Consider the following 14,331-nt stretch of genomic DNA (forward strand, 5'->3'; position numbering starts at 1 on the left):
AACAGTACCTTTTTTTAACTGCCACATTTACTAAGTGCAATGGTAATTGTAACTGGACAAAGCTGCAAATTTTGGGAAATGAGATTGTGTGCGGAAGTGGTTTACTTGCTCAAGTTCAAAGAATTCAATTATTATGATAGAAAAGATAGTTCTTTTCCTCACAGAAGAGAACTAGATGTAGAAACTGTTCAGCTGATATTTTCTTTTGCATGTGTTTTCCATTCTGGTGCTGTTAAACCCAATTGTGCATCTGCTTTGATATTTTAATTATATTTCTTAGCCAATGCAATTACTAAGCTGACTCATTAGTAAAGCGGGGATTACTTAGGCCTGCAAAAACCATATAGCCTCTGCTTATTGACATAACTTATTTCCAAGTTCTTCTAAGATGACTTCTTAACTCCTGAGACTCTGTGCTTTGAAATAGTGAATAACCTGTCTTCCTGTTTCTAGCAGTCAAAAGTAATTTTTTTTGGTCTTGTATTTTGTAGAAAATTCTGGCTTTTGGAATGTTTTAGGTTTGGATTTATGCAGTAGATACCTGTTGAAAGTATTTTATAAGCTGCTGCTTTCTTTTTCTTCTTAAAGTTTCAAGACTTGTAATACATGTACTCTTTTGGTAGTGTTGTCAGTCACAAAAAGTAAATCTTTGAGGTGAAGGCTTGAATTAATAGGTGTTGCTGGTTCAGTTCCTCATGCTGAAAGTATGGCTTTTAAATTTTATCTTTTCTAAAGCACAGAGGAAGTCTCTTCAGCCTATAAATCAAAGTGTTTTGGACAGTTATGACACAGGTTAATTAAAAGTGCTGATTGGATGTCCAAGGGATCTCCCCAGAGGAAAAGTCCATCAGCTAGTGTTTGCTGGAAGTCACACTTAATAATGTGACTGCTTCAGAGTTTAATTTGAGACAAGATAAAAAGCAAATCAAAGCAATGTCTCAAGTCTCAAAAAGTTCAGACAATGATTCAAGCACTAGCACCATTAAAAAAAGCATATAGGAAGTAATAAAAACCTTTTGTTCCCTTTTCTGAAGTAGTCTGCCTTGCTTTGAAGGATACAGCTTAAGGAACAGTGGGAACTTAATCTTTGCATGTTTTGTTTCTGGTGAAATTAAACTAAATTCTGCTGAATTTTGGGTGTTTGGATTGGGTATCTTGAAAATGAAGAAAAGCAACTTCAGTAATTTTCTCAGGACTGGGGAGATCTGGTGCTTAAAGAGGACACAATCTTCAAAGATTTCCCTTTCTTCAAATCCTACAGGGTTTAGCCCTATCAGTTACTGAGTGAATTCTGCCTCTAACAGCAGGAACCAATATTATAACTGTACTCTTATGTATCTTTTGTGTTAGGTATTTTACTTTTTTTATTTGTTTTAGTCTTTCTTAGGGTCAGAGAACAGGAGCCAAACTTACCTGATGCCTCTTCACAGTATTTCTTTGAATCTGTATTTAATAAATATCATAAAAAGTCATATGCTAAGTTTTTAATACTAACATTAAGTTACAATACTCTTTATTACCAGCTGTGGCTTCTCTATGGGGACTTCATATTTTTAACATGGTATCAGTTAATTTTCCATGAAAACTCTTCTGTATCAGCCATAACATATTCAGATGCAAAGATTGTACTGTGAGCAGAAAAATAAGGGAAAATAAGTAATCTTCAAGAGGTGGAAGGCCATTTGACAAACATAATAACTCAGAAATGGGTGATTTTGCAGAAGCTGAGAAGTAAAAGCATGGCCAAAGCCAGAAAGAAGTATTAGTAGGTTAAAATAACACTTTCTGTTTCTCTTTCCTGCTTATACCTGCTACTGACTCTTGACTGTTTTTTCATGCTGGGAGCATGTTCATAGATAGTGCTTTTCATTTGAGTTGTTCTCAAAAGTTAAAGGAAACAAACCTCATAAAAATTTGATTCAAGGTCTTTGGTTTCAGAGTCCTTGGCAACTTCAGTCTGCAAATACATTTTTATAATATGTCGTTTTGAATTATTTTGCCAGTAGACACATATGTACAAGTACAGTAGGCTTATCATACTGAATTACACAGGTGAATACTGCCCTGTTTTTCTGTGGCTTTAGTGCAGCTGCTGTTTTACAGATCATCACAGGATGAGCCGCCTCAGGTCCTTAGTGAAGAGGAGATGAACAGACTGGGAGCAAGGATTGTGAAAGCAGAACTCATGGGAGACACGGTAATGGCTGTGAAAAACTGTCATGATTTACTGCAGTTTTTCTTCAAAGCTTACAGCAATTTAATTGTTTGGGTATGTTTGGGTGTGTTTTTTAAAAGGATATTGATTCAAGCAAATAAAGACTTGCAAAATTTGGTAGGATTTGAAGATACTGCTTTTACAGTAATTTCTTCTTTAAATGCAGTAGTTCATAGACTCGAGTAGACGATTCAGGACCCCAGGCTTTTTAGGATAAGCAGCATATCTAAACCAGTTGTTCTCTGCCCTTTTTTTAGTATTTATTCTCTTATTATAAAAAAAGGGAGCAGGTGAAAACTGCAAAGCTCCCTGTCTTTGTTACAAGGTAAACATTATCTGGAGCTTTACTTATTTCATCAGCTTTGTCACAAGTGGGTGCTTGTGGTCCATAGCTCTGCTGTATAAGCAGGCTTATTAAATGTGATATGGAAATTGTAAAACTGAAAGGAGTAGCATATTGCAGCCAGATCTGCCCTGAGAACAGCTGTGGAATGCTTTGTGGTCCTGCTCTGATTGAAGTTGGTCTGTGGAGCTGGGAAAAACAGCTGCATATTTAATGTGGCTTGTTTCAGCCAGCTACCTGAAGGAACAAGAATTTCAGTCTTCTGCAACATTAAATTTGGAGGTTTATGCATTTTATTTATTACATTAAACATGGCTATAATGAGTTAATTCCCTTCAGTAGTACTGCCTGGAAGCTTCAGTTATAGCAAGGTCAGAGTCTGTTAGTTTTTAAGCTGTGTTTTTCAAGTGCTTGGCTCTGAATAGCTGCTCTTAAGGAACTATTTTCACATTTTTTTAGAAGCAAATGCTATCACTGTGGACTTTTGTATTTATTTTTTAAGATTAATTTTTACTGCACCTGTTTAGTTTGCCTCTTGTGACATAATATTTGCACCAAAATCTGCATATTTAAGAAATAATAAATAAATATTTATTTATAGTAATATATAAAACATGTTATGTCTCCAAGTGGTAAATTAATATTTCTCAAGAGCTATTGATTCTTTGATTTGTAGAAAGTTTTAGTATGTTTTGTCATTATTGCTGGACTAGGACATGGTGTTGATCCTTGTTAAAGCCCTTATCAGATAATTCAAATTTTGTTAGGAGAAAGTATCCATTTTACAAATATTTTCTTTTCAAACCAATTTTATGTTATAAATTCTTTTTTCATGGACTTTAGAAGTAGATGTGGGTATGTAGCTTTAAACATTTGAACAGCAATACCTTATCTAGACATCATGTCCATTTTAAATGTTATTAACTTCAAAGGTGAATTAAAAGTAACTTGAAGCAATGTATTTCCTACTAAGGTATAATGTTAATGATTTAAATATTCATATGTTAATCTCTACTTTCCTTAGTTAATACTAAAAAACATACATTAGTGAGGAAAAATATGTTTATGAAAGTAATAGGTTTGTGAGGGACTGGTGTAGTGTAAGCTATCTATGCACTAGTTGCTGAAGTACTGTGGAGGGGAAGGTTTTCCAAAACTGATGGAAAACAGCAAAAATTTGCAAACTTTTTTTTTCTGATACTGCTCAGCTTCAGTAGCATTGCCTAAACAAAACTTTGGGCACAAGTCTCGTTTTTTTCTTTTCAACCTGATGGGAACTGAATGAAAGTGATTTGATGAAAAATAGACATGTATTTTGTGGGGCTCTGTAATTAATTTAATCTATCATTTTGTTTTGTTTTGACCCAAATCATGTGGCAGAAACCAGTACTACAATTTTATTATTATTTGTATATATACAAATTTCTATATATGCACTCTGAATCGGTCTAGTTAAAAAAAATAAAACTAAAACCAAACAACAACAACTTAAATAATAAAATAGCTAATAATATATATATAATAACCTTGTGGTGTGGCATTTTAAATATTTTTCATGGTCTTTCTCTAATCAGATTGAAAATGCAGCTAGTTTAAGCAAGTTCATCCCCACACACCAGAACAGATGGTTATGTAACAGCATGTTCTGGTGGCTGGAGCTCGAGGTTGGCCATGTGGGCCAAATGAATTCTGATTCTATTTTTGTTACTGATTTGCTGCCCGGTGTTGATCAAATGACTTAATTTTAGGTGGCAAGTATGGGTATGATGGTTGGAGTCCAGTCAGTGAAACAGACAGAGATGTTAGAGTATAAATGGCTCTATTTTTTACAGGTTGATAGGCTGGCAATTCCTAGCAATGCAAGATATTCTGAAATACTCCTGTTTAGTTAATAGTCAATGGTTAAGGGAGCACAGGAGCATCAAAACCAATTTGCACAGGACTAAACTGTTCTTATTTCCTACCTCTTGTACATTTTAATTCTCAAAATAAGGTCAAAAGAGTAGAAGTTGGACATGGAGTGTAGAGAGATGTGAAACTTCATAGCGAAAGTTTCTGAGAGATATTTCCCTCATAGATCCATAGAACTGATATATGTGTGTAAAGGTGTGTCTGTGTGTGTGTGTACAAGAAAAGAAAAAGGATATGATGTGTTCAGGCTTCCTTATTCAGCTTATACATATAGTGATACCTATGCTTAGTTATGCAAAGCATTTATTAATAGAACTTAATAATGCTTAAGAATACATTTTCTGATCTCTTTATGGCAATACTTGTTCCTATACTTCAGATGCCTCTATTCTGAACATTTTTTACATGTTATATCCTATAAAGAATTGTGTGAATTATATTGATGTTTTCTTTAGTATTTTGTGTCATTAGAGTTTAAAATTTTAAATCAAAACACAAAAAAATGAAATGAATAGTTCATTTTGATATAAAGATATCCTGAAAGTTTAAGATAGTTAAACTAATGGAGTACTATCACTTTCATTGAAGGAGTTAGCTTCAGAACTTCAAGCCAAACTTGACAGTGCTCGCAAGTTGAGAGAGACTCAGGGACAGATTCCAGCAAAGGCTGGCAGAGAGGTAAGTGGAAAAATATTTTTCTTTTCTTTGCACTAACACAGTTACATGTATGATACAGGTAGCAGCTGAATTAGAGAACATCAGATGTACTTAGGAACATTAGAAAGTGTGACTTCAGGTGAGTGACTGTCCAAATTGAATTACAGTTTTTGTTGGTAAACAAAACTTTGTCCATAGTACTTTAGCAAATTCTTTTTTTTTTTTTTTTTACTCATAATATTTCCTCAGCAAGGATACATATCTTCCATTAAAAATGAAACTGATATGTGCTGGCTGTTACATGACTGCTGTCTCTGAAGAAGCTGGCACTTCAAATGTTATTCCCTTTGAAGGGTGGTATTTAAGAAGTGTAAGAAAGCTTCTTCTGTACCAACACTGATATAAGGGGACAGAGCTAATACCTTAAGTTATGAGCTCTATCCTCATGATGGAGAGGAAACTTACAAAAACTAATGTTCAATTTGACCCAGTTCCACAGTAAAATCTCAGGTGCTAGTGAGTTGAGTTTGAAAAGCCACTAAATGTTTTTGTCCTAAAAGGCTTCATGTCAGACCTCATACACCAATTAGTATTTGTCCAGTCTTTAGGAGACAAACTAAACTGAATGACAATGTGTGGTCTCTGCCTGACTACCTTGTGATAGTATTTAAATCTCACACCTGAATTCACAATAATTCAAAATTACAAAAGCTCTGTGTAGGTAGATTTTGCTTCATTGCAGTGCAGTTCTTTGGCATGTTTTTCATATCTGTAAAAAAATCCCTAAATAAAGCAGACTAGAGTTGTATACTTGCACAGGAAAAAATCCATTCAGATTTTAAAATTGAGAAGTAAAGAGCATGTTGTGGGTGAGCCTCACAAATGCTGGTGAACACCTATTCCTTAGGTACTGAGTTATGGATAACAATTTTGGTCAGGTCTGGTCTTCAACCATATTCTGATTTTTATCTTAATTTTTAATTTGAGCACTTTTACAACTAACAGTCATTGCAAAAATACAAGATGTAAGTATTTATGAATATCCTTTGCCTGTGCCTCTTTCCTGGCTTCTTCTAGTTTGTATTATGTGGTGTTTGAGTGTCAGAAGTACATCAGAGCTTACAGTTGCTCTGTCCTAAGCCCTGTCTTTGTGATGCCAGGGAATTTTTACTGATTTTACAACTTTGAATTGGTTTTGACTACTGGGACACAAGCAGGATGTGTTTTGCACTCCTGTGTACCAAAGGCCAGCTATGTCACACTGTGAGTCAACAGCCCAGATGTTCAGAAGCCATCCCACAGCACAAGGGAAGCTGGTTTGTGGAGGGGTGTTTGGCTCTGCATGACTCAGCCTTTCTGTGGCACAGACTACCCAAGTGCCAGCCTCAGCCACTTCAGACAGGTGCACTCCAAGTGAGGGACCTGAAGCAGTTTCCACAGAAATGGTTTTCCAAATGAATATCCTATTGATCCCAAAGCTTGATAGCTGTGCCTCCATTACCAGTAACAAACATGAATCATTTTGTTTCAGGCAGGTCTGTCTCTGCTTCTGAGGAGCAGCATGGCCAGTGTCATGCTGGGTGGTCCTAAAGTGTGGCTTTGCCTTTTTTCAGTTTCTGTTGGGAGAGCTGGGGAGATAAATCAGGAAGCAGTGAAGGCAATTTTGAATGCATCTCCCTAGGAACTTTTTTTTCTTAATTAATTGGACACGGATCAATTTCCCAATTCTGTTCCCTGTGTGACTGAGTGAAGACTTACACTGGTGTAAGGGGATGTATGAATGAATGACTGGGGTTTGTACAGAGGACAGGATCAATTCTTTTGATAGTGGTTCTGGTTTATTCTGCCTTAAAGTGATCAAGAAACTACAGACTGAAGGGACTATAAAGTGCTAGCTTAAATCCTACTTTAATTTTATATCATTTCATTTTATTTGTAAGTGGGAGTAGAGGCAAATGTAACTTTTAAAATGGGACTTAGTGACTAGTTTTGTAATTTTTTTTTTTACTTAGGCAAGAATTCTACCCCAAGCAATCTCAAAAATGTGGTTGTGAAGTACAGTTTTCAAAAATTGATATTTGGAGTTTAAAAACATTGTTTTTCTCAGCTGGTATATTTCACCAAGTCTCAGCTTGGTTAGAACCCCTGTGTTGTTCACTGCAGGCTGCCTTAAGTATGTAACCCTATAACTTTTAGTATGAATATAGTTAAATTGTTTGTTAATGGAATTTGGGGTCTTAATGGGTATTGTTGTTAAATGCTTGAGCCACATTTAGATTGTGCTTGTTTTAGGATTGAGCAGGAGGCAACCTTCGGGGTCTATGGAAATCAAAAAGCTTTTGTTTTCATTTGGAATAGAATGAAATTATTCTTATTTTCAGATGCTTATTGTCTGATTTGTCATGGGTATTTTGAGAAAGCAAGGCTGCACTTTGAGTCCTAGTGAAACTGTGTAAAGAGAAGGCTTCTGTACCATAGGGTTTCTAAGTTGGCATAGGCCATGAAATTTATACCTATTGAGTGTAAGGAGACAGCAGAAAATTGTGGAGACTTCAGCATTTAGAAAACAACTTACATGTGTTCATAGTTTACTTCTTAAATACAGTTTGTATTTCTGTTCTGAAAGTGCTACACAACCCTAGATTTTATTACACTGATTATGAGGATGTCACCTCTGCCATTGTCAGTACCAGTCACAACTGATGTAATTTATACTTTTATTCAGTATTTTTATTTAACAAACTGTATCTGGAACATTAGCACTCCTATAGGGCACATAATTTGCAGTAGGTTTTGCTACTACAGAAATTGGAATGTATAAATTTAAATGAGGAGGAGGCAGAGTATAAAATATATCCTTTGGAAGGGATTTATCATGAACATCTGGTCCATCAACATGGTGGTGGATGAATATAGTGTGAGAGTATGCATCTTCTAAAACTGTTTTCAATCCCAAATGAAGTATGGCTTAGAAGAAAAGCTTCTCAATCCTAAGCTTTTTTCTGTATTCCATAGAACATAATTAGTATGCAGGAAACAGAAAGTAGTCTCTGCTGAGCAAATGCTAGAGACAGTTTTCAATAATGATGAATTGCATTTGAAAGACAAAATCAATGCAAAATTGAATGAAAGCTGGAAGGTGGTGCTTTAAGCAGAATAACATGGTAGGGTATAGTGTCACTGATTATTTAAAAGAAGAGAGTTCTGAAAAATGGAAACAGCTATAGGCTTTTCTGCTATGCATTTGAGAATATGTAGGGAAAATATGAATTATTTAATCACAGAAAGTCTTCATTTGAATAACTGAATTTTCTGTGGAAGTCCTTCAGCCTTTGGTCTAGTATGAGTGTTTTTCCACTGAAGAGTATCGAGTGCGTCTGTGAAGCCTCTTGGGCATAGAAGATATCCGTAGAGTAAGACTTGAATTTTGGCAGGCACAGCATTTCACTTTACAATGGCTGACATGATGCTTCTTTAAAAGAGAAAACCATTTCTAGGCTACATGTTGCATCTGTGAGAGTAACAGACTCCAGGCCATTGCTTGTGCATCTCAGGTGAAGAAGATTTATAGTGCAAGGAAAAGTTAATTTGGTGAGTTTCATGCCATAAGTTGGGCTCATCTTTTAGTGAAAACTTTCATAGTATTAAGAACTCCATGTACTTCAAGTGCTTTTGCTATTTTTATTTAAATATTCTTCTTGAGTATAAATAATAAGATTGATTATGTTTGCAACACCTCCTATCTGAACACAATTTTTGATGTATTGAAGTTCTGATGTTTAATTTGTATTCCTGAATTCATTAGACTCCAGACTGAGGAAGAATTCTAGGGAAACTAACTCAATGTAAATAATATTTTAAAAATTCTTTTTGAAGAGCTAACACTGGTTTTTAGAAAAGAAACTGAATAAAACAGCTTGGCTTAAATCTCAAATCTTACTTGTCTGATGTGGGCTTGCAGAGAAGCCAGAACGGGACTCTTTGTTAGGAGCTGTAGTGACAGGACAAGGAGTAATAGGTGCAAATTGAAAGAGGTAAAATTTAGGTTAGATATTAGAAAGAATTTTTTTACTGTGAGCATGGAGAGGCACTGGAACAGGCTGCCCAGTGAGGCTGTGGATCCCCCAGTCCTCCTAGGGGGAGGGCCTGCCTATGGCAGGGGGATGGGACTAGAGATCTTTAATATCCCTTCCAAACCCTTAATATTCTCTGATTCTGTAAAATTGCATCCCATTGTATATAGTTCTGCCTTAGGAAAGACAGGATGGAACATGCTGGATCTTCACCCAGAGAAGTGATTTGCTGCACAGTTACTATCCTGAGACAAGTAAACCATGTGACATTAGGAGTGAGTAGCTGAGAGGAATCAGATGTGGAACAAACCTGAAATGATGTTCTCTTGGTTCCAGTAATGATAATGGGGAAAACAAGAATGTATTATTTTTCATATGTTTTCAAGATTGACCTGTTCACAAATAGCTTAAAAATGGCAGTGATTCCTTGGAGAAAGAGACAGTTATCTCAAAGTCAGGTGGGGTGTGTGTGCATGTGGTGTGTGTATATATGTAAAATTTAGATAGTGATTAGTACTTCAGAGTAGGAAGTGAAAGAAAGAAGGAAAAGAATGCTTCTGATGTGTGGGGGTTTTTATTTAAAAAGAAACCAAGCCAATGCTAAACAAACACAAAGAAAGCAAAAGCCAAATCACCCTTAAAATTAATGTTCAAAATTGCAGGTGTGCCAGGTTGTTAAATTTTAGGTTTGGGAATTGAGACTATAAACACAGATATTTTTCTGAAATGAAAATATTTGGTTGTCAAAACTTACCTATAATATGTTTTCATAACTTTCATTCTGACTTAACCAATGCAAAACCTAAATACAGCTGTAGAGTAGACGTAACCATATATAAAGAATCCTTTAAAAATTATTTTAAATTGCTTGGCATAGAAGTATAGCTGAGACACTTGTGTAAAAACTAGAAGGCTGGGGATTAATGATTCTCACTAAATGCACAGTAAAAATCTGAGATTTTATTTGGAACTTCAGATGGTGGGGAGATACAGCAACAGATGGCTCATGGCCTGTTTACTCTCAGATGCTTTCAGCTCATCATAATTCCTGATTCCTGCTGTTCCATCACACTTGAATCTTGTCTGCAAGATGGCTGTGCCATTCTTTCTCCAGCAAAAGTTTGTGTTTTCCCTACAGGCTTGACTAGCTCTAAATGTAACACAGAATAATGAAGGGGACATACTTCTGCAGAACAGCTTTCATATTATTAGTGCATACTTTTAAAAAATAATAGGTGTATGCTGTTATTGATTAGTTTATTTCCTGAACATTCTCGTTGATGTCAGTAAGAGTGGATTACACAGTTATTTAAGACAAAGACATATTAAGACAAAGTGGTTTATCTTCCTGAATGTAATTTATACGAAAATGGCTTTTGCAATTAAAACATGTTGGAAAAATTGTATCAGTAAGTAAATGATGTAAAATGTCTTACCATTTCAGTGGATCTAAAAAGTATAAAAGGGCAGAATGGCTAAAACTTCTTAGAATTCAAACTGAGAATACAAAAACTTCCAAGTATGCTTTAACACCACAGACAACAACCATATCCAATGCAACACTTGTAACTGATGGTGCCATTTTTTCTGGGTGTGTTTTTCTCCCAACACCATGTTAAATTTCTACATATTTTTTCTGCTGTATTTACCCTTTCACTGTGTTAAATCAGTTGATAAGATGAAACAGAAATCTGTGGACTTTAGAACCAACATGCTGCAATATTTCTCTTTTTTTTAATGGTCTGAGTATATATGTTCTGTGTCAGATGTTCTTGCTGTAAAAACAGGCCATCTAGGCATTACAGTTTTTACAAATTTTCTTACATCTCATACCTACAGTGGCTCATTGATGTGGCTAAGTGACTAACCATTTCAAAATGTAGCTAACAGTTTAGAGTATCAAACTGAATATTTGGAGCTTTTTTTAAAGTTGTATTTTCTAGGCTTCCTGATATCCAGTATATTATTTTAGACTTAATTGCTTTAGTTTTCCCCATTTCTAGTCGCATCAATGGACAGACACATTACAAGCTGCTGTAAGTTATATGTTGCTAGTTCCAGTTTTACTTCCACAGGCTGGCAATCTGACTTAATGAATTTGACTCTAGATTTGTGTGTGTGGCCATTCTACTCAAGAGTTGATATGCTGATTACCCTATCTTAAAGATGCTCTAAGAAAATAAGTACTGAGCAGAAATAGAAGTATTTCTGCATACGGGGCTAAGGTCAGAGATATTAATTGTAAAGAGGAGATTAATGAAGGTTAATAAACTGCTTCTTCTGAGTAGTAAACAATTTAGCCAAAATAACCTTTTTGTAATATAAGGACAAAGAATTGCTGAATTTAAAGGGCAACTGACTTTATATCAATAAGAACAAATGAAGTTTTATACCTCATAATTGGTTAATGACACTTATTGTGTTATTACTCAGTGTCACTGGCAGAAAAAAAAGGAAAAAAGGATAGAGACCTAATCCTTTTCCATGGTTTGGAGTTTTTGGGATTTTTTTTTTAGTGCAGTGCTTTACACACAGACCAAGCACTGCCTGATACAGATGCTCTTCTGTAGAATAGTTCACCTCTGTGTTGCAGCCTGCATTAGATTTTCTAATGCTTCTCTTTGCTCTTAAACACAAGGGCCTAATTATGGCAGTCCAACTTTCTGATCTTGTAAAACCTTTTAAAAATCCCATTACTGTGTTAGCACCTTTTGAATGTGTAATTGTGACTCATTAATATATTTATGAAGTCTTTCTTGAAATACTAAATTTTTAACCTAGTTTTTAGAAGTTTGCTTTTACTTTCCTTCCTCATGCTGCTAATTCTCTTAGTCTTATACTTTTTCTGCTTTAAGAAACCCAAATAAAAGCATGTATACAGTGGACTGCTATTATAGGCCTCTGACCATTTTAATTTCATCTTCCTGTGAGATGCAAACCTCAGTCTTGCCATAGAGAATGGTTAACCTACTGATTTTTATAAGCATTACATTGAAGGCTACAGTGCCACTATTCACAGCAAATGTTAGAGCCTGAAGGGGAGATTAGATGCTTTGAAATGTGTTAGTTGGGGACTCCAGGTTGGGAATAAAATGACTCCTGAGTATGAGATGGTGCCCTTGGGAATAGCCAGCACTGAAGGAGGCAGGCGTTCTTTCTGCATGGGATTTACCCATCCTTCTGGTAACTGGTGATTATGTGTGAATGCAAGCTGAGAGCCTAACAGAAAGGTAACTGGAATGGCAGGAGACGAAGCAATGGAAGTGAAGAGGAGACAGTGGATGGGAGAAACAGCCGAGTCCAGCACTCTGAGAAGTGCTAGATATGTTTTAGACACTTACTGATACTATAACATAAGGACAGACTTTTCCAGTAGAGGAATAAGACAATATTCAAAGCATTTCCATTTGCCAGAGACTGTAGGGGAGAGGACACAGGTGGCATGCTTAATGCAGCATCTGATTTGACAAAGCCAGCATTTGGTTGTAGAGGCTAGTTCCTTGCTAAAGACTGTTCCTTTGTTATTCCTTCATTACAATGTGCTTGTACCACTTGAATGTACCTCTCAGTAAACGTGCAGAAAGCTTTCAAATCATGCAGCATCCAGCTTTTTGTTGGCTTAGTAAACTTTTTTTTTAACTTTAGTTGTTCCCTACCCTACAATACACTGACTACTAAAATATATTTTATTCCCTATAGCTATTAGCATTGAAAAACAGTTCTGAGTGGATCTTAACTCAGATGCATGGCCTGACTACTTCATTTGTTCACCTGCTCCAGTGTCTGTTCCTCAAATTAAACTGTGCACCTGATGTGGCAGAGGATTTCCACTTCCTCCTGCTGGATTGTGGAACAGGGATAATCTCTGTAGAGTTCAAAATTCTTATTCAGATCTGTATCTTATTTATTTATGTATTTAATTTAAAGCTTTTATCTTTCAGAACCAGACTTGTCTGCTTGTTTTGTTCAGTTGAGTGTTAATTGCTGTACAGCAGTTTGTACATTTGGTGAGAACAACTGTATACTTTGTATATTTAATTGGCCTGAAGTAAAAAGTCATGTTGCTTAATTAATGGCAACAAATAATTCCCTCTCATTCTGGAAATAGACCCTATTTTTATTCATTTCAGACTGTAAATTATATTGTTTGTTTAGCAATCATCACAAGATGTAGGAATAGTGACTGAGCGTCTTCTCTGGTTTCAATTTTAACATTTAACAATAGGTATATTAAAAGTACTTTTATATGTTTTTAAACTTATTTTTGTACTTAATAGAAATATTATCTGATCAAAATTATTAATGAGTATTTATTATATCACAGTGACCACACTGTGATATAATACACCTTGTTCATATACCTTGTCATATAGTCATGGGAATACAAGTGTAAAGAAAATATCAATAGATAAAAAGAGAACATTAACTAACTCTTGCAGTTAGATTGATATCCACACTCCTTTGAAAAAGTCTATTACTTCTGTGAGTGGTGGATTTTTCCTGCAAAGGCCCTTTCTCAGTATGGTGTAATTGTTCAAGTATAGAGGAAGTCTAGTTTTTATTTTACTTGTGTGAACTTGTCCATTACAAATGTTAGATACATTGCCCCAGAATTCCCAGGATCAGCCTTTGGCACATTTTAAATCTTTTTATTATATTGGCTGCTTTCCATTATTTTTGTACTGAGACCTGTTTAAGGGATATAGTATATGCTGAAGGATGTGGGCATTATATTGGAATTCTTTTTTGGAAGCTCTAGTAAAAATCATTACTTCATGACAGCTTACTTAAAAAACTCCTTTTACTGATATTTCAGTTTAAAGATGATTTCTAAAGTTCTAGAGTTTTCTTTCTTTTTTATTTCAAAAAGTACTGTTGAATAAAATACAATTAATTAATATAATATTCAAATGACACCTTCTGATAATGCTGTAACCACTTGAGCATCTTTTTTCTACCAGAAAGCTTTTTGCTTCTGATGTGTTTGGAAATAGCTTTACTAATTATTGTTAGTAAGATTCTACTAAAAAACCCATTTTTTGTGTGAATACAGTTAACTTTCTGTTATGCTGTATTTTTAAGGCAGTTCTATGTAGATACGGTTTTGAGTTCTGAAGGATGTCTTTACCTCC

General features: G+C 35.2%; 2 protein-coding genes across 5 annotated transcripts in view; one reads left to right on the forward strand and one right to left on the reverse strand.

The window, feature by feature from the left end:
- ACAT1 (acetyl-CoA acetyltransferase 1) overlaps window positions 1-14,331 on the reverse strand; it is a 382,585-nt gene that overhangs the window by 306,409 nt on the left and 61,845 nt on the right. The window lies entirely within an intron of this gene.
- The window catches only part of CWF19L2 (CWF19 like cell cycle control factor 2), a 59,439-nt gene that overhangs the window by 20,730 nt on the left and 24,378 nt on the right, over window positions 1-14,331 (forward strand). For all 4 annotated transcript variants that reach the window (XM_064409348.1, XM_064409351.1, XM_064409350.1 and 1 more), the window contains 2 exons: window positions 2,104-2,197; window positions 5,058-5,147. In XM_064409348.1, coding sequence (XP_064265418.1) covers window positions 2,104-2,197; window positions 5,058-5,147 — 184 coding nt within the window. The remainder of the gene's footprint in view (window positions 1-2,103; window positions 2,198-5,057; window positions 5,148-14,331) is intronic.

The sequence above is a fragment of the Passer domesticus genome, chromosome 2 (genome assembly GCF_036417665.1).
Source record: "Passer domesticus isolate bPasDom1 chromosome 2, bPasDom1.hap1, whole genome shotgun sequence".
NCBI lineage: Eukaryota > Metazoa > Chordata > Aves > Passeriformes > Passeridae > Passer > Passer domesticus.